Source organism: Erpetoichthys calabaricus, chromosome 6, assembly GCF_900747795.2.
Source record: "Erpetoichthys calabaricus chromosome 6, fErpCal1.3, whole genome shotgun sequence".
In the NCBI taxonomy this organism is placed as follows: Eukaryota; Metazoa; Chordata; class Cladistia; order Polypteriformes; family Polypteridae; genus Erpetoichthys; species Erpetoichthys calabaricus.
In genome coordinates, this window is record NC_041399.2 from 121,794,759 (window position 1) to 121,816,366 (window position 21,608).

The 21,608-nt window shown below is 39.8% G+C and overlaps 1 protein-coding gene across 1 annotated transcript in view; it reads left to right on the forward strand.

Moving 5' to 3' along the window:
• The window catches only part of obscnb (obscurin, cytoskeletal calmodulin and titin-interacting RhoGEF b), a 565,304-nt gene that overhangs the window by 61,025 nt on the left and 482,671 nt on the right, over positions 1–21,608 (forward strand). Inside the window, exon 4 of the mRNA XM_051928767.1 lies at positions 14,269–14,529. Within this exon, the coding sequence (XP_051784727.1) occupies positions 14,269–14,529 (261 nt within the window). The remainder of the gene's footprint in view (positions 1–14,268; positions 14,530–21,608) is intronic.

Here is a 21,608-nt window from a genome sequence, read left to right on the forward strand (position 1 = left end):
GGATGGATAGACAGAATCATTATGCATATCTTTGGGGTGAGAGAATAAATCAGATTACCTGGAGAAATGAAGAGGAAGTGCTAAATCCACAAAGATAGTGATTGTGGCAGGATTTAAACACAGGGCACTGGAGGAATGAGGTTGCAGAATAGCCCTCTGTCACTGTTTTGCCTGCATATTTCACTTTAACATTTATTATTGTATGACACCTTTATTGAAGATTAAATTTCCCACAACTCAGTTGGAATGAAAGCATGAATGCAGGAAGGACATTATTGAACTTTATTGTTTTCACCTTATTGGTAAAAATAGTTTCTGTCAAGTTCCATACAAGTTAAGACCAATCTTAAAATGCATAAAAGGTTTAAATGAATCCATAACCAATATAATAAATATTTTTATATTAATTATAAATAGTAATAGGAATATTTGACAATCCTACTCACTGCTGATGTCAGGAACATTCCTGCAAAAATGGTTCACTTGTGGACAACAGTAATATTCATCCATCCATTTATTGAGCATGCTTTTTACAGTACTGAGCTGCAGGATGTTGTAGAGCAGCCCTGGCAGTAACAAATACAAGACTTTTCCTTGTCCATAATGATTAATTGCTTTATTGAATAGCACACCCATTCACTTGCATATGGTGGCACAGAACGTTTATATTTTAATCTGCCATAATGTGGAATTTTGTTGTATTCAAATTTGATATTTTGTCATTAATTATAAGCAAGACTCACATGAACTCTTTTAGGAAATTGAGTGAGTAATATCTGTTTTGGGCCCACCTAGGAACACCAAGTAAATGCAGGAATTGGTGCATGGATGTAAGAAAAGAACTGATTGATTGATGTTAATCAGTTAATTATCAGTTTTGCTTTATGCAATTATATACCAGTAATTAATTAAATAATTTGGTGAGGAGGTGTTTCTGGTCATTAGACTTATATCAAGGTAACTGACGCAAATTCATTTTAGAAAACAAAATAACACAACATATTGATGAACACAAGGATTATAGAAATATGATAACTGTATAAGTATTGAAATAGAAATTAGGATGCAAGACAGAAGAGACCGACAAACACATATCACAGAAGAGGCTGGCTGTTTGTTGGCTATGTAGAATTCTAATTGATCTTGGCACAGATAAAATTTTATGATACCAAGTCTTTAAGGATGATGTCTGATGTTATGTGGAGTTGCATGTTGTTGCACTGGGTTCAAGTGGAGGACTCTTCTTGCGTTGGTGTGCACTTTTGGTGTTTGCTACATGGTCCTTTGTCCATGGTGTGGTGTGATGTTGCCTTCCTCAGCTCGCTGTTAGTTTCCTGGCTGTGTCCTCTGCAATTTTATAGGAAAAAGAATTACTCTTTTTGGCATAAGAGTGTAGGTACTTCTCACCCCAAAGAGAGAAGCTAATCAGCTTTCAGCTCACACAGAATTGATTGTCAGATTATAGCTCCCTCAAAGGGAGTCGCTCATCAGCTTTTAGACCATCAGAAGGGATAAATGCAACTAGTTTTGAAGGTAGGTGTAACCTCTCAAGACTGGATCAAAGTCACTTCCAGTTACGGATCTAGTGCCTGCTTAAAGGTTTACTATTTTGTCCATATCATCCAGGCAGATCTCAGTTTATGGTTATAAGCCTAAAAAAAATATCCATCCGGTCCCCTTTTTGTCTGAAGGAGTTTCTGCAAAGGTGTCAGTTCAACTGAGATTTACGCCTTTGTTATCAGATGAAGTACAGAGCTGAGCAAAATGTTGTTAGACCTGCAAATCAGGCGTTCACTTTAGTATTAGTTCAGGAATGCAGATGGGAGGTGAATTTCTGCATCCCTGTTAAATCTGCTGTTTTAACAAACCTTATGTGCCAATAAAAGCCTAGCAAAATTGCCAATGCTTTGTTCTAAGTCCTTCACTATGGTTTTTTGACATTAAGTATTTGGCCTTATTGTCATTGGTTATGCTTGACACAAGATATCACCATACATCATCCTGGGAAAACATTGCTGACTGCAGTATTTCATATTAACATTCTTTTACTATAGGAATACATGCATTTACCATGTCCAGAAAGACCAGTAAGAAACTGAAGTATAGGAAGAAACTCATCTTTATCCCACAAAACACCCAGGGACTGGTTAAAGACTAATTTTGTCTGAAGACAATGATCCTCAACAGAAGTCACACTTAATTACCTTAAAATTAAAAATGCAAAATGTTGATTTTCTGAAATGTTCACTTCAAAGCCTAGTTAAACTGCTGCAGAAGTTAATAGTTGCTGTTCATCAATTATATAATCAATTTTGATGGAGCTTATTCATTTTGCAAGATAAGTGTGATAAAATACACTTCACAGATGTATTGGAGAAATATAGATATATCTTTCAAAATTCATTTTTGTAAATTTTGCTTAAGTGTTCTCTACCAAATATTAGTTTAAGGTGAAGGAGAAAAATAATTGTAAAATTACTCCATGTATTTTTAGACTGGTGTATAATTTATTTTTACTTTTTACATTAAGTAGTTTCCTGAATCAAACAATGGCATAATTATATTTAAGGAAAGGTTTATTTACGAAATTACATTATAAAATATGAAGAAGTTTAAAAAATTTTGTTGTATAGTGCTGCATTTTTAAGAGACTTTTATTTTGTTTTATGTTCAAGTAAAAATTATTACATCTAATAAGCTTATTCACCTACCTAATTAAATTAATATTGCAAGGTAGAGAGGCAGTTGCATTATGAACAGTTAGATCACGTACAGGCATCCATATGTTCTTTTAAAATTGCCAGTCATAATGAAAATAATACATTTCTCCATGCATACAGAGGAGAGACAAAATAAGACACAAAAGGAAATATTTATGACAGCTTTTAGTCTCAAATAACAATGAGTGAAGGGAAGTCTTGTGGAAATGTAAAGTGTTGACAGTGATAGACCCAACAATGTCTTCAACTAGACCTTCACCTGGTTCTTGTTCCAACTTTAGATGAGAGCAGAAATAACTACCAGAAGACAATTTTATTGCTGTGTACCTACTCATTAACTGAACTCTGAATTCTTAAAAAACAGATGTCCCAGGGAGTGTGCTTTCCCTAATGAATATAAATATATGCATTAGCTAAGAATATTTTACTGTTTTAATCAATATTTACTTTATAGAGCACCATTTATATAAATTATAATCACAAAGTGTTTTAAAGAAAGAAAGGCAGACACCCATCCATTCATTTTCTAATCTGAGCTTTTTCCATTACAAAATTATTCTGAGCAAGAGTTTATCACAGCACCATATGGCACAAGGTTGTAGGAAGCAGCCCTGGATAGGTCATCGATCTATTACTGACCACATTCCCTTACATACTTTTTTTGTTTGAGGAAAATATTTGAAAAATCCTTGTGGACAGAGTCAGAAACTGCAGACTTCACATAATCAATGGTTAGCCAACATCCTAGGCTAAACTGGAAAAATCAAATTTCCATAACCCAAGCACTGGACTCCAACTGCCTTTGGACAATTTACTGGTATTCCAAATGCAGCTAAGATATAAAATTATAGCAGAATGCCATGGGTTTCTCCTGAGGTTTTCTCTGAGCAGTATGTGCTCATAGCACAAGGTGTACTGTATCTTCTCTAGAGTCTTAGTCCAATTTAACTAGCTACTCTCTAACTGAAACAATTGGAGATGACTTAAAACTCTACTTCTAACTGTGTAACAGAGAAAGAACAAAACTATCTACATCACAGATCTCATTTCTGCCACTTGTATCTGCTTCTTTCAGTTAACACTGAAAGAGTACACCCATTGTTTAGAATGAGAGCATCGACCTAAAAGTAAATTAAAATGTTTGTCTAATGACATAGCTCCTGCTTCACCATCAACTTTAGGTATAATGACTGTCTTATAACTGGTGTAGCATCAATCCATTCATTCCCACTATCACTTCTGTCTTTATTTTGGGCAGTAAACTTATACGTCTCCATCACAGGTAGCTGGTAACCTTTCATAAACAAAGAGAAAAGTATTATTTTTCAAGAAAGAAGACCATTTGGAGTTGTTGATTCACAACTCAATTATCTTACACTTAGCAGCAGTTAACTGCAGTGAACACCAGATATTACATAATTTTCAAGTCAAGGGGACAATCTCTTCCATTATTATTATAAATGCTAACCACACAGGTTAGCAAAGTTCAAAATGTTCATGCTTCAGCAGGACCTCAATAGCTTCTGTGTGGAAATCAGAAACAAGCAGACAACACACATCCAGGAATATCACAAAAAAGTACATCTTTACCATGTCTACTTTAAACATATTTAACTAAGATAAATATGTAAATAAACTGCAGTTCTGCAAATACAGGGGCAGAGCAGCAGGCGCAACTGACAAAGAAAACTCTTATTATAGCACTTGCCAGAAATGCAAACAGTTTTGCAGTCATAAGCAATCCTGAATAACACAACTACTTCATGAATCAAGCATTGCTGTTTTTGCCCATTTGACTTTTTTATGTTGTGTGTGTTTTCTGGATAGTCTAGTTTTACACCAATACTGCAAAATACATGCAAATAAGGTTGACTAGTGACCAAAAAATAGCACCAGAATGTGTGAGTAAATTGTAAATTGGTCCTATGTGAGTGGACTCTGTGATGGAATGACATTCTGTCCATGGTTTATTCCTACCTTTAGGCTTATGATTCTGAGATAGGTTTAGCAATTTTTATTCTCTTAAGGTCCCCAAAAATTTGCACTCTAAAGAAAAACAAGAGTGTAATCCTTCAATAATAGGAAAAGTCCATAATACATGTAATATTGAAAGGGTATTAATGATGTCCCCTTTAATGCTACAGAAGCTTTTTAAGAGATGAAAGTTCCACTAATCTTGTGAAATAAAATTTTCTCCTCCTGATCTTCAAACCTACTCCCATATGAATCTGAGGTAGTTCACTTCCAAATGGTGTCCATTTTATGGCTCTGGACTGCTCTTTATCCAAGTGTCCAGAACACGCATTATAAGAAATTTCAAAATACAATTTTTACCATAGTTTTAGGTTCTTAGCTCTCTTTTTTCTATTGATTTATCTTTTTCAGAAGAATTTACTCCCTTAATTGTTGCCTAATATGTCATTAAAGTGTGGAATGGTGGCATATTGGTAGCACTGATTGCTCGCAGCAGGGAGACCAGGGTTTGCCTGCTGAGTGTTCCCTGTGTGGAGTTTGCATGTTCTCCCCCATGTCCATGTGAGTTTCCTCCCAAAATCCAAAGACATGTAGTTTAGGTTAATTGGTGTTTCTAAATTGGCTGAAGCATGTGAGAGTGTGTCTGCCCTGTGGTGAATTGGCACCCTGTCAGATTGTTCCTCCCTTGTGCCCGATACTTATTGGGAAAGAGTCCAACTTTTCTATGATCCTACTCAATATAAGCAGTTTTGGAAAATGGATGGATGACAAAACAGTGAGTAGACACGGGTCAAATGACAAAAATTAATGAAAGACTTGACAGCAGAAATTTCCATTCTTGTTTTGTTATGTTTTATTGGAACATAGGAAGCATACATATGCACAATATGGAGGTAACTTAGTTTCAATATATAGTTTTTTAACATATTCATCATTATTATTTTCATTTTCCAAATGATTTAAGCTGTTATTTTCTAATGATTTCACAATTTGATTGGTCACTAAAGGAGCTGCAACTCATCATTCAGTGCCCTTTGCTGTTGTGTCTACTCCACTCATTGCCTTTTGTCAGTATTAGGATACAATTAAGGGAGCAAACTACACAGAAAAAAATGCGAATTAATAAAAAAGCTATAAAAGAGTTAAAAAGTGTAAATCATAACAAAAATATTAATATTTCTTTGTTTCTTACAAATGTAAAACTCATGCTACTGCTCTTTTGTAAATGCATCATAAGAGAAGAAATATTAGCTAAATAAGCAACAACACTGTTCTGAGCATTGTGTTGTTCACAGGAGCTGGCATTACTTTATCAAGATGTGATTGTCTTCTTTACTTATATACTCTGGCTTCTTCCCTACAAGTGAAATTACAGGCAGACCTCAATATACAATGTTAATATGCTGCAATATATATCAATATATTACAGGAAGATCATATAGCAGGGCTACTTTTCCCAAAAGGAAAAAATGGAAAACATTGTTAAGATGGACTCAGACTCACTAATTTTCTCTTTAATGTAACATTTTAAACTAAACTTCAAAGATCATACAGAAAAAATGTACTAACAAATGAATACGTTAAAATACAAATGACAGTTAATGGCAGATAGTAAAATGTTTTCTACTTTGGAAAACAAAAGTAGGTCAGGTTGGTATATGATTGTGTCTGGAGGACTTGAACTATGCATTAAATGAAACTGAAGTTGTAGAAGACTAATAAGCAGGGTACTTTGTCAGCATGGCTATGTCGATCAAACACAGGAAGCTCTGCAGTATATTTTGACTCTACGCTGTTGAAAGATAAGTAAATAAATATAGATAAACAACATTTGATGTGGCATTTATATAAGTAAATGTTTTTCATATAAAGACCATCAAAAACATCGTCACAAACAGAACTTTGCACGATATTTTGGCGAGCTCTGTAGGTTTTACTGTTTCAATGAAGGACATGTGTGTGGCAGATTCACTGGCAGGATGGCACCCAACCTCTTGCTGTATCCAAACAGTGCTATCTTTCACCTTTACACCTGGTTCAGCTGCATTGTGTGAGTGGACGTTTCTTGCAGGGTGGGCTTCTGTTTTCTTTCTCCTCATCTTCATTGGAGTTCACCTTTGTTATAGAATGTCTTTATTTGAAAGCAGCAGTGTCAGATCGGGGAGAATGTGAACGTGACTGAGAGAATAAAACGGAATAAAAAAAAACGCTAACTTTTACAAGTACCATGAATTTACACAGGCTCCTACAGACTCAAATCAAATGTATGTTGTTATTGTACAATAGTAACAATAAGAGCAGCTCACTACTCAAAACAGTAAATGCAGAAAGGACCCAGAATCAAACCTGCAACATGTTGATTATGAGTCAGCAGTTCTTACCTCTTCACCAGCCAAGCACTCTTGTCAGCATCATACCCTAATCCAATTTGTTTTTCTTCAGTTATATTTTTGAATAAAAGAGCACTTGTTTTGTTATACTTATATCTTTTGTGAAAGTGTCTGTTTGATATTTGGACTTCAGTCTTCACACATTATACACTTCATGTCAAAATTTTGTCATTAGTACTATAACATGAAATAAGTTTCTGTTTTAGCTTTGTGTTCAGCAATTCTTGCCTTGCATTTCCTGTCTACTTTACTTAGATCTTTGTAGACATGGAACACACATGAAATGCATGTGTTCCAAATAACAATATATTATTTACCCTATACAATTCCGGGCACTTCACACCCAGAAAAACAGGCTTGAGCTCTGAGAATTTTACATCTCACTTCAGCTGTGTCGGTGGTGGAATGGGATGGCAGGCTGCTTGTGCTGATTGTGGAAGAAAACCCGCTGAATAAGACAGGGATAGTTCAATCAATTAGATTTTTATTCAGTCACAGATGAGTACCTGGACTCTAAGTTACAAGGCAGAAGAGCAAAGTTACATTTTTTTCTATTGGATTTTTATAATTTCTTCTTCCTCCCCCTTCCCCTTATTTATTAAAAAAAACATAATATCGTTTACTTAAGCATTTTATTTTTATTACGCTAATGGGCCATTTGTTCTTATTTTTTTCACTTGTCAGAAAGACCCTAAAGAAGGAAAGATCATCTTTCCTGTATCAAATAGACGCATTCCTAAAGAAACTGGAAATGTTCCTAGGCCAGCTTACTGCACCCTGTCTTATGACAGATGCCTGTATGAATAACCTGCCGTTACAGCAAAACGGCTTTGTTAGCTATTAACCCTAAGCAGTTAATTTTTCTTTCACATGATCAACACATTTGCAAAACAGAGTCGCTGATGAAGAGGTACAAAGGAATTTAATGTGGCCCGGCATTACGACTTTTTCCATAGGCTTCATGGATTCTACTGTTAAATTCCTCCACATGAGGCAATAACATGCTTCCCACTCAGACAGGACAGTTCACCTTTTTCCTAATGAGGACCAAAACTCCAGATTTGGAGATATTCATCCTCATTCCTGCCACTTTTCACTCAGTTGCAAACCATCCCAATGCGTGGTGGAGTTCACAGCCCAATGAAACCAACAAGAGCACATTATCTGCAAAAAGAAGTGATGCTATTTTAAGACCACTGAACTGGTCACCCCCCCATCTCCAACTTCACCTTGACATCCTGTCCATGAAAATCAGAAGTACAGAGAATGGTGCTGATGTTTTACTGAGTGGGCATACACATCTCTCACTGTGATTATACAGGGACTGAGTAGCCCTTATTAAGGGCTCCAGAACCTAGTACTCTCCTAGCACACCACACGGAATCCTTCAAGCAACATGGTCATACGCCTTGTCTAAGTCCACAAAACACATGTAGATCAAATGGGTGTACTCCATCACTCCTCCAGGATCATCATTAGGTTAAAGAGTCGGTCTACTGTCACAGCTAGGATGACATTCTTCCTCCAGGATCTGAGGTTCCACAACTGGGTGAAGTCTCTTTTCTAGAACCCTGGTAACCATTCCCAGGGAGGCTGAAGAGTGTAACCTGCTCCCACCCCCCACCCGCATTTTCTGAAAATGGAGACCACCACCACCACTGTCTGCCAGGGGCATGCCTCCTGACAACCAGGCAACACTGAAAAGGCGTGTTACCCATAACAGATCTATAATGAGCAGAGCCTTCAGCATTTCTCGTTGGATCTCATGAACTCCTGAGGGCTTGCCACTGTGGAGCTGCTTAGCTACCTCATTGACCTCCATCAGGGAATATGGGCAATTGTTCCCCTTTCAATTTCTGCCTTTAATCCTCCCCACAGGATCTCCTTAAAGTGTTCTTTCCACTGCCAAACTATCCTCAGTCTGGATTAGCACTTCTACACTCTTGTGAAGAACAAACTGGGTGAAGCCCTGCCTTCCCCTTCTGAGTCACCTGATGTTTTGCCAGAAGCTCTATGAGCCTGATTAATAGTTGCTTTCTGTGGTTACTATGAACTTCTCCCAGTGCTGCAGTTTTTTAGCCTGTTGATACCCCTCTGCTGCTCCTATGCTAACCATATATAGAAGGCCTCCTTCTTCAGTGACATCCAATGACATCTCTCACCTCCAGTTCCCAAAATTGGGTCCTTTGGATGCCACTTTGAGAGGCACCTGTAGCGTTCAGGCTGTTCCACAATGGACACTTTGAACAAGGTCAATTCAAAATCTATGACACCTGCCTCCCCTGTCATTCCCAGCCCATCATCACTAGTCGCTTAGGCACACCTCCCACCATCTTCCCCATTTCACCACCAGGTGGTGATCAGTTGACAGCTCTGCCTCATCTTCACCACAGTGTCCCGAACATATGACCACAATTTATAAAATTGATTATAGATCTTTGGCCTAAGGTGCTCTGGTACCATGTAGACTTATGAGTCCCATTAGTTTCAAACATGGTGTTTGTTATGGACAAACTATGCCTAACATTGAAGTTCAATACTAAAACACTGCTCAAGGTTTGTTCATGCAGGCCATAAAGCATCACCCACACAATGTCTAATGGGTGTGATTTGATAATTTTGATTTTATTAACATAAAATAGACATGGATGAATACACATCAGCCATTCACATCTTTCACTTTTACCATTGAAATTCAATCCTCATATTGTGAAAGTCTTGTTTGGCCCCTTGCACACTGGTTGCTTCTAGAAGCCTTTTCCACCTGTAACTGTCAATAATCATAGATCAATATGAGGTGGGCAAATGAGGACACATACATTCAGCAATGAGTTGGTGAAAAAGCATACAGTGCTTTTATTAAAATCAATCCAAAGTGCAAATATTGCAGTGATCAAGCCATTAAATAAATAACCCAATCAAATCCAGTAAACGTGGGGGTTAAAATTCAAATGAATATATTCCAATAAAAGCAAAGGTAAAACACACAGCAGGGAGCAGTACTATAAAAACTCACATGTCATGGCGCATTCTTCTTAAAGCTGATGTCTCCTCTGCTAAACCCGATGGAATTCTGCAGCCAGAGGAGACATCCTACCAAAAGGCACAACCAACCCTTTAACTGGTTCAGGCTCCTGCTGCCATCATAGGCTTCTGGAAGGGTGCACTACTGAACCCTGCTCCTGCTGTCATTTCTCAGGCTTACGAGGGATCCTTCGCCGAGCTCAGTTATGCTTCTAAAATCACTCAGCAGGAGCGACCCTTCAGTCCCCTCTTGAGTGATGGCTACATTCTCTCACACCATCTCTCTACTCAGGATCCCATTTCTCCCATCCCTTTAGCCTCTGTGTCTCTCTTTTTCTTTCTGTCCTCCTCTCTTTGACATTAATGCTCCTTTTATGTCCTGGCTGATTGGGTGCAGGTGTGATACTCTGCTTTCTCCAAGGCATGAATGAGATACCTGACTGATGCGCTTACATTTTAATGTGACTGCCCGATCAACCAAGCACCCCTATCAATCCTGGAGTGACGAATGCTTCCACACACCTGCAACCAATTGGAGACTGCACATCCCATTAATTTATTTAAAAACTTTGCCACTGACCTTCTTATAACACATATAAACAGATTATGACAGATAGGGGGTGCTGTCATCCCCTTGAACCCTCAGACCACTCGTCAGACACCAGATAAAAGTCCAAATATTGACTTTATTATAATAACAGTGCACAAAGCACCCTCCACTCCACAATTCTCCAATAAACAATCAATAATCAAACACAATAATCACAATCCTCCAGTCCCGGCAGCTCAGTCACCCTTCCTCCCAACTCGGCTCCCTGCTGGGATCTCCCAGAGTCCTTTTATATATCTTAACCCGGAAGTGCTTCTGATTCCCCAGTCCATGTGATTCCCTAGCACTTTCGGGTCAGGTGAAACTCCTCTTTTTCTTCAGCCCGGAAGTACGTCATTTCCTCTGTCCCTGTGACTAGGACGTACTTCTGGGTTATAGTGCAAATATAAATCCTTATGCCTCCCTGCAGTGTCCTCTGGCGGTCCCCATGGTGTCCAGCAGGGCTGCGAAGGAAAACTCCAAGGTCCATGATGTCCTGCTGGAATTCGGGTCATCTCCACGTTGCAGAGAGGGCTCCAACTGTTGGCTTGGGGGTATTGGCCGGGATAAACTGCCGGCCATATATCACACAGATAAAAAAAAAATTATAATTGAAGTGTTTTCTACTTTGAGACATTATATCCTTTTCCAAGGTGTTAAATGTATTTCTGAGGAAGCGAACCCGGGTCTCCTAACTGCAAGGGGTTCAAACACCATGGAAAAATTATATACAAATGTAAAAGACTCCTACAAAGACTTTCTTACTCCATCCCTTGGGGCACTCTGACCATTTTTCATCATTTTTGATGCCTGCATGCAAACCTCTTTTCTGCAGAAACAAAGTTGTCCCAAAGACTGTGAAAATATGACCTGAGCAAGCCATATCATAATTCCTGGGCTGCTTTGAAACCACACAATGGGATCTGTTTTCTCAGAAGGCTGTGGAAAACACAGATAGACCTGGAGGAATACACATCAGCCATTCTTTTCTAAATCTGTAGCTGTGTGGATAATGTCACTATGAAGAAGAAGATAAAAAAATTTCCAAATACCAAATCATGGATGAACAAAGAGGTGAAACACCTATTAAAAGCATGTAATCAGGCATTTAAATTGGGAGATCCCATAGCCTCTACAGTGTTGCCAGATCAAACCTGAAAATATGTTTAAAAAAGGCCAAACAACATCTACAGGAAGATCATTTTTTACAACATGGATACCAGTCAAGTCAAGTTGGAGAGCATGCACTGGTACAATACAGAATATAAACAGGGTTTCATCACCTGAATGCTCTTACAGCGGCTAACCCAGAACTGATTAAACAAACTTTTAAAACATTACTTAAAATGGATACCTGCAATACAGAATATGGACAGGGTCTCATCACTTGCATGCCCTGTAATACAAAATATCCATCCATCCATTATCCAACCCGCTGAATCCGAACACAGGGTCACGGGGGTCTGCTGGAGCCAATCCCAGCCAACACAGGGCACAAGGCAGGGAACCAATCCTGGGCAGGGTGCCAACCAACCGCAGGACACACACAAACACACCTACACACCAAGCACACACTAGGGCCAATTTAGAATCGCCAATCCACCTAACCTGCATGTCTTTGGACTGTGGGAGGAAACCGGAGCGCCCGGAGGAAACCCACGCAGACACGGGGAGAACATGCAAACTCCACGCAGGGAGGACCCGGGAAGCGAACCCAGGTCCCCAGGTGTCCCAACTGCGAGGCAGCAGCGCTACCCACTGCGCCACCGTGCCGCCCAATACAAAATATTACAGAACAAAATATAAGAAATTGAAACATTATATGAAAAGAATTACTTAAAAGAAAAGGAAACCCTCATGTTATAGTGGCCATCACAAAATCAAGATCATGCTCAATCTCTCTTGCCTTTCCTTTGGAAAGCCCCACACACATGGCAGAGATGTTGATGCCAACCACCTCCCAGTTCTGCAATGGCACAGTTTTCCAATAAGATAAAAAATAAACCTTAAAGAAAGTATCCCTTGCCTTTTATTAGCCCATACAATCTAATAAAAATTAAAACAAAAAACTATATACACTGGATGATCATAAATAGAATGCTAATTAACCTTCATTACATGAGCATGTAGAATGGATAGTGCATGCTGCAGAGTTTCAATTCATGTAAAACTGCTGGACTGGACAGAGTTTCAGGACAGGTGCTTAGAAACTGTGCTGAGCAGCTTGCTAAAGTATTTACATACAGTATATCTTTAATCTCTCCTTGACCATAGAAATGGCAACTGCATGCCTTACGTCAGCAATTATTGTGCCAATGCCGATAATAATGAAGTGCTTTGAAAGACTGGTTCTCTCTTACATTAAAGCCAACATCACCACCTCCCTGGACTCCTATCAATTTGCATATAGATCTAATAGAACTACAGAGGATGCCATCTCTCTAGCTCTGCACACAGCCCTAACTCATCTAGAAGGACAGAGCACATATATCAGGATGCTAATTGTAGATTATAGCCCTGCTTTCAATACTGTTGTCCCCCCACCCCCCATGACTCATCCATAAACTGCACCAGTTGGGCCTCAGCATACCATTACGTAATTGGATCTTTGGCTTCCTGTCAGAGCACCATCAGGTGGTATGGCTGGGTCCCCATTTCTCCTCCACCACAACCCTGAACACAGGCACACCACATGGCTATGTACTGAGCCCCATTCTTTACTCCCTTTTTACTCACGATTGTGTACCTGCATATACTACCAGTACCATCATATGATGCTGCTGATCAGAAATCTCTACAGTGGGTTGTGTCGAGAGAGCAGAGGATTTTTGGGGTGTAGCTTCGAGCCCTGGAGGACAGCTATAGCACATGGTGTCTCAGGAAAGCTACTAGCATCTGCTTGGATTCCACTCATCCATGCCATTGTCTATCTGAATTTCTTCAATCCGTCAAATGCTACAGGGCCTTTCATGCACAGACCTCGAGGCTCAGAGTCAGTTTCATTCCAACAGTTATAATCAGTCCATTAAGTGCTACCGGTACAGCAATTTGCACTATATGTAAATGCACTTTGTACTCATGTTATTGAATATTTTCTATTGTTGTATTATGCTATTTTTGTCATTTTATAGGAAGATTGCTTTGTGGAGGAGTTGCACATTGGATGTACAATGACAATAAAGAAATTAAATTCAGCTCAATTCAGTACTTGGTAACATAAATAGGAATGATCCCTAAAAGCTTAGACCAAAAGGGCTAAACGCTAACCTAAAACTCAAACACAAAGAATCCTTGTGATTTTAAATGCAAACCTCGCAAAAAAATAACTTAGCAACTACTAAGAAATTAATCCCAAAAAAGAAACATTCTTGCAAAAGCAAACAAACTCTAGCACAAAACACCTTGTCCCAGAAATTGATCAGAAAGCCATCAAAGCTACCCTAATAAAAAAATGTCATCACTTTTAAAAACTCAAAATAGAGATTGCATCTATCTAAATACCTATGTTTTTTTAAGAACAGTTTATAAGCTACAAATTTTCTTTCTAACATTTTGTCTTTATTGTGCTTAGGCAAAATTACCAGGAAACTTCCAAGGAGAACTGCACTGCCTCTGAGTGATACTGCCATTTTTTCTGTGGAACTAGAGGATGAAGGCGCTACCAGCTATTGGACAAGGAATGGCATACAGCTGAAAAATGATGAGAGAATCTCTATAACATCTTTAGGCAAGCAATACACATTGACAATCAGAGACTGCCGACCGGAGGACTCGGGGGAAATTGCTTTCATCTCTTGTGACTGCAGGACCTCTACCCAATTCTCTGTTACCGGTATGTTGGCACTTTATTTAAGACTTTCAAAGAATACTGGTTATTTTCACATCATGCATAGCTTTTGTTTTGATGTATTAAATATATTTGTGCTATTTGAAAACTCGCACATATTTCACAATTAAGAGATGGATGTTTTCTTAAAATACCTGAATTCTTGTCACCCAGGTTTAGTATACAAACGTTCACTATGCAGTTGTTGTCAACCCCGGTTTCCTAAAGAATAACTCTTTTAAATTCATATGCCCCTGAGTATGTCTATGAGTGTTAGTTGCTGGTCTCTGGACAATTACCTAAAAATGAATATTAGACCCTACAATTCCTCTTCCTCTGGCAAAGTCAAGAATCATGACAAACAGCACATACAGTACATCAGATGTACCGTAAAACTGGAGAGATGAACCATGGATATAAATGTTGGTTGATGCTTTAGTAGCAATACATACAAGCTGTAGAGACAACTTAGTTCTACCCAGTAACTCAGACAAGCTGTTAGAGAAAATGGAAGGGCTAAAAGCAGAGATTGCCATCTTAAACGTGCAGATAGAATGGGTGATGTTCATTTCTCTTAACAATGAGATACAAATTAATAGTATTTCATAATAAATTTGAAAACTGAAAGCAATGATTGTATAATATATTCCAGCTTAAGGAGTCAAAAATAAATAGCATTTAAGCTTTAACCAAATTTCTGTAGGATGTAAATGCCTTCAAGCTTCACATTTTTGTCTACATTTTACTCAAAGTTACACTAATGAAGATAAGAATGACCAGAATTAAAAAAGGCATCTATATAGTGGCATCTAATGGAATGAAACATATATAGCAAGACTGAGCGGATTAGACATGTTCAGTACTTTCAAGTAGTTATTATGATTTCTTAATTTTGTATGTATGCAAAATTATTATTATTTCCTTGTTTTTACTGAATAATTTCATTATTTTGTTTATTGCAGCTACTTCCTTCTTGTAGATTTCTTTTGGTTTGGGTGGCCATTTGATGGATAGCAATACATCCCTGTTGCCATCACATGATGATAAGAAGTCACATGTTATAATGTTAGTTCTAGAAAGTATGTAAGGAAACTGTGTGCTCCTTTTGGTGTCTAAGATTTTAGATTCCCAAAAGAAACAACTTTTTGTGGTGTTAGGAGTTATCTTATTGAAGAATATTTATTTCTTCTTTCATTTTAGATTTTTATTTTGGGTTTAGTTCACTTGCTGTTTTGTTTTATGGTTTTGACTTCAGTTATTCCTCTGATTACAACTTTGGCCTTACAATCTCCTGGGGCCTCATGTATTACGCTGTGCGTAGAACTCACACTATAACATGGCGTAAGCACAAAAGCGGGAATGTGCGTACGCACAGAAAAATCCAGATGCAGGAATCTGTACGTACGCAAACTTTCACGTTATTCCACTACATAAATCCCGATCAGCGTGAAAAGTAACACACGTGCACGCGCCTTCTGTCCCGCCCCACTCCTCCCAGAATTACGCCTCTTTTAATATGCAAATCAATATAAATAGCCTTCTGTGAAAAGACAATGGGAAAAGCACGGGGGGAAATATAAGAATTTCAGCGAATACCAAGTGGAGGCAAAGGAAAAACGTACTATTTGTTGGTTTAAACAGTGGTATAATCAACAAAAGGAAGTTGATCGAGTGACAGAGTGTCAGAGAAACTCGAAGGCTCAAGTTCACAAAGTCGCACAGTGCCCGAAATAAAAAAGAAATCACATATCAAAGTTGCCGTGAAAAGGCGAGTCGTAGCCCACTGTCTGAATGTCATATGAAAGCTTATTAGGGTACAGACAAAAAAAAAAAATAGGCACACAGTTTGAAAAAAGCACGAAATGTCAACTTTAATCTCGAAATTTCCACTTTAATCACGTAGTTCATTTTGCCATTAAAGTAGAACATCATAAACTTCATCTTAAAATCGTTTAATTTACTAGTTTCTCAAATCCCATTGTAACTAAAGTGGCACATTAAATGCTTTGTTCTGTATTTGATCTTCTATGTGCTCTACATGTGTGAATCACTACTTGCTTCTTAAATGGGCTTTCTCTTTCTCTGACAGGACACATAATCCATTACATTCATGATATTATAGCTCTCTGAATAATTAAAATACTGAGATGTATACATGATATCTTTTTCATGATGATAGGAATGAAAGCATGTTATTAAACATGGGAACACGGTGGCGCAGTGCTTGTTCATGTCTCACGCAAGAGGCTTGCTGCACCATGCGCGACCTTCGATAAAATAATTTATTACAGAAGTACTGTCTCTTTCAAACGTACTAACCTCCAATTCCTGTCCTTACTTTTCTTTCTCCAAAAACCCAATCGCCACACAATCAGCTATATAGACATGAAGCCATCTGTAAGCTTAAAACGCAGATTCTTCAAAACTTTTAAGGAACATTGAAATATCTTCATAGTACATGTTTAATTATTATATCCGTCTATCCTTCCAGTGTCGCGTCAGCACCAGCAAGAATACAACGCAATGCAGGAACAATCCCTGAACTAGCTAGCGCTGCGGCACCGTGTCCTCACATGTTTCATTATTAACAATACAGATTATTTAAATGAAGTTAAAGTTTTATCTGTATAATATAATCAACATATTTTGCTGCATGTCATCTTAAAAATGAATACCGTCATCATATGTAAATACACGCTTTATAAAGTGGCGCAGGTTGTGCAATATTGTAACTGTAGTGCAAGTTTACAGTGAGGTAATTGTACTTATAAGTAAACAGTTCTACAAGGAGCACTTGATGGACTGATTGAGTGCGTTTAGAGTTCTTGGGATGAAACTTTTTCTAAACCGTGAAGTCCGTACTGGGAAGTCTGTAAAGTGTTTTGCCGTGGCTGAGTCAGTGTCTGCCTCATGCTGTATACCGATAATTCTCTTTCCGATCAGCTGCTGCTGTGATTCCCCACTCAGATACAGTGATATAAATACTCCGAGTGGTGCTGTGAGAGTAATATGGAAAAAGTTGATCTGCTGTGGCAACCCTTAACGGGAGCAGCTGAAAGAAGAAGAAGATGCAGTGAGAGTTACAACGCTAAAGCAGTTATGGTATTTGGAATACTATGGCTATTCCCTGGACCATTATATTGCTGCAGGTTAATTACAATCAGATGCATTACACTAATAAACAATATGCAGTTAGTTTCAGTGTATTTATAAAGCCGCGTCAAGAATGTGGAGCTAAGAAAGAAAGGGTGACCACACAGGAACAGTAGCACTGCTTTGACGCTGGGTGCCGCCAGTCTGCAAAACTGAGCGTAGAAATTGCGTACGCCAAGGTATGAGTTACCGTGGAAATGTGCGTGGCTTTATGCCAAGTTTAGGTTTTATACATCGCGATTTGAGCGTGGAAACGTTCGAAAGCAAAATTTCTGTGCGTACGCATCGTTTATACATGAGGCCCCTGGTCCTTCCTGAAAGAAACCAAAATTGTATAAACTGCTTTCATACTAAGCATGATAGCTGTTAAGGCAACAAAATGACAATTGAATAAAAATGTCCCTATTATTCAAATTAATGCAGAATTATATGATGTAATGAGATTAATCTTGGTAATGCTCCCTCACACACTGATTAACTTTTAATGTTCTCTTCTTTTTGCAGTTACTCTTAGTTTAAGTTTTTTACTTATCATTCTTGCAGTAAATACATTTATTATTAGAGTAGTACTGAAATTCATTGCTCTTCTAAAAGAAGGATCAAGAAAAATGTAATTTTAAGGCATCTGAGAATAAAGCAGCACATCTACTAGACTTAACAAGAGCATGTAGGAATCATATTTAAATTAATCTCTGAAGCGCATTGAAGGCAGATTGCCAATACTAATATCAAGTCTTAATGTAAACGAGTATTGATTAGCCATCTCCTATCTGTAATTTGACTTCAGACTTTAGTTTATTAAAAAAAAAAAAAAAGGGTGGAGTGCCCTGCCTCAAGTGTACAGTGTCCATTTTAGGACATCCTCCTCCCTCCGAAAAAACTCCATCCTTCCTACTACCTTCGACAAAATATTCCTCCTCCCTGCGAGGAATCCCCAGTCACTCCTCCTCTCTCCTCCCTCCTCTCTCCTCCATCCGCTCTCAGTTCTCCGCTGTCCGTTTTCCGCCATCCACCCTCCTATCTCCGTCATCCGCCTTCAGCTCTCCATCAAACCCCACACTCCCCCCGCCCCCTCATCGACATTTTCGTTAATGAAGTGACGTAATACTTCAGCTCCACCTTCTTCACAAGTTCATTAACCAAATTATTTGTCAATTATATTTCACAGTAAGAATTTACAGCACGACTCAAACGTGGGAACGAAAGTAAATGACGTTAATTGTTGAGTGTCCTTTTAATATTGTTTAAGCATACATATTAACACATGTGCAATTAAACGTGTGCATTTACGGTGTGATTTTTCAGGCTTAAAAGCTCGCCTTTTATTAAAAAGGTAAATGCAAACTTTTTTCATTCTGAAGGGCACAAACCACGCAAAAATGTCGGTACACCAGATAAATAAGCGCAACATATTATCAGTTGTATTGTATGCTTACAATACATATAGAAATGTGTTAATCGTTAACTAATAGTATGGGATGGTGTTTTTCAACTCAGCTACAGATGCAGATGGAAACCAGAACTGCTTTGAAAAATACGAACGCCTTAGGACCGATCTGGAATAAGGTAGCACAGCGCCTTGATTTAAACGATTCCATGTCTTGGTGGGTTTGCGTTGCTTGTTGTCAATATCTTTACACCTGTTTTTAAGGCTTATTGACTGAAAGGGGCTTTCGTGAAAAAAGTTAGGGCTTTGCTACAGGATACACCCTCCACAAGTTAAGGAAGTTAAAAATAAAGGTATATATTTCTGTTTTATTTAAACCTTTTAAGTTTGTATGCGGGCGGCATGGTTAATGAACTTGTGAAGAAGGTGGAGCTGAAGTATTACGTCACTTCATTAACGAAAATGTCGATGAGGGGGCGGGGGGAGTGTGGGGTTTGATGGAGAGCTGAAGGCGGATGACGGAGATAGGAGGGTGGATGGCGGAAAATGGACAGCGGAGAACTGAGAGCGGACGGAGGAGGGAGGAGAGAGGAGGGAGGAGGGGTGACTGGGGATTGCTCGCAGGGAGGAGGAATATTTTGTCGAAGGTAGTAGGAAGGATGGAGTTTTTTCGGAGGGAGGAGGATGTCCTAAAATGGACACTGTACTAGTGGAGGAGTTCAAGTATCTCAGGGTCTTGTTCACGAGTGAGGGAAGAATGGAGCGTGAGATCGACAGGCGGATTGGTGTGGCGTCCGCAGTGATGCAGGCTCTGCATCGGTCTGTCGTGGTGAAAAAGGAACTGAGCCGTAAGGCAAAGCTCTCAATTTACTAGTCGATCTATGTGCCTACCCTCACCTATGGTCATGAGCTATGGGTAGTGACCGAAAGAACGAGATCGCGAATACAAGCGGCTGAAATGAGTTTCCTCCGCAGGGTGTCTGGGCTCTCCCTTAAAGATAGGGTGAGAAGCTCAGTCATCCGGGAGGGGCTCAGAGTAGAGCTGCTGCTCCTCCGCATCGAGAGGAGACAGATGAGGTTGCTCGGGCATCTGATCAGGATGCCTCCCTGGTGAGGTGTTCCAGGCACGTCCAACCGGGAGGAGACCCCGGGGAAGACCCAGGACACGCTGGAGGGACTATGTCTCCCGGCAGGCCTGGGAACACCTCGGGATTCTCCCGGAAGAGCTAGAAGAAGTGGCCGGGGAGAGAGAAGTCTGGGTATCTCTGCTCAAGCTGCTGCCCCCGCGATCTGACCTCAGATAAGCGGAAGAGGATGGATGGATGGATGGATGGATGGTATAATGATGGAGTACTGTCTGCTGGAGCCAATCCCAGCCAACACAGGGCGCAAGGCAGGAAACAAACCCCAGGCAGGATGCCAGCCCACCGCAGGGTAGGTTTTCATCATACCCTCAAATAAATAACATTTGTCTTTTCTATATTGAGAGAGAAGTAGTTCTTTTAAATCCAGTCCTCTAACTAATCTAGAGTGAAAATTAATTATATGTTTTCTAATGATAATTTTCAATGGAACCATGTAAAGTGCAAATAGCAAAGTTCCGAATACTGAGCAGTGCTGGACACCATATTTAACTTATGAGTATAATGATGGAGTCATTATACTGTACTGTATAATGTACTTCTTCAGTACTGAAGAAGGAGTCCTACAGGACCCTTTTGTCCTGTGGGACTCTGGAGGCAGCTGATAGGTACCGGCAGGCCAAGCGGAATGCGGCTTTGGTGGTTGCTGAGGCAAAAACTCGGGCGTGGGTGGAGTTTGGGGAGGCCATGGAGAACAACTTTCGGACGGCTTCGAGGAGATTCTGGTCCACCGTCCGGCGTCTCAGGAGGGGGAAGCAGTGCAGTGTCAACACTGTATATGGTGGTGATGGTGCGCTGCTGACCTCGACTCGGGACGTTGTGGGTCGGTGGGGGGAGTACTTCGAAGACCTCCTTAATCCCACTAACATGCCTTCCAATGTGGAAGCAGAGCCTGGGGACTCAGAGGTGGGCTCCCCCATCTCTGGGACTGAGGTCACCGAGGTGGTCAAAAAACTCCTTGGTGGCAGGGCCCCGGGGGTGGATGAGATACGCCCGGAGTTCCTCAAGGCTCTGGATGTTGTAGGACTGTCTTGGTTGACACGCCTCTGCAACATCGCATGGACATCAGGGACAGTGCCTCTGGATTGGCAGACCGGGGTGGTGGTCCCCCTTTTTAAGAAAGGGGACCGGAGGGTGTGTTCCAATTATAGAGGGATCACACTCCTCAGCCTCCCTGGAAAAGTCTATTCGGGGGTCCTGGAGAGGAGGGTCCGTCGGATAGTCGAGCCTCGGATTCAGGAGGAACAGTGTGGTTTTCGTCCTGGTCGCGGAACAGTGGACCAGCTCTACACCCTTAGCAGGGTCCTGGAGGGTGCATGGGAGTTTGCCCCAACCAGTCTACATGTGTTTTGTGGACTTGGAAAAGGCATTCGACCGTGTCCCTCGGGGAATCCTGTGGGGGG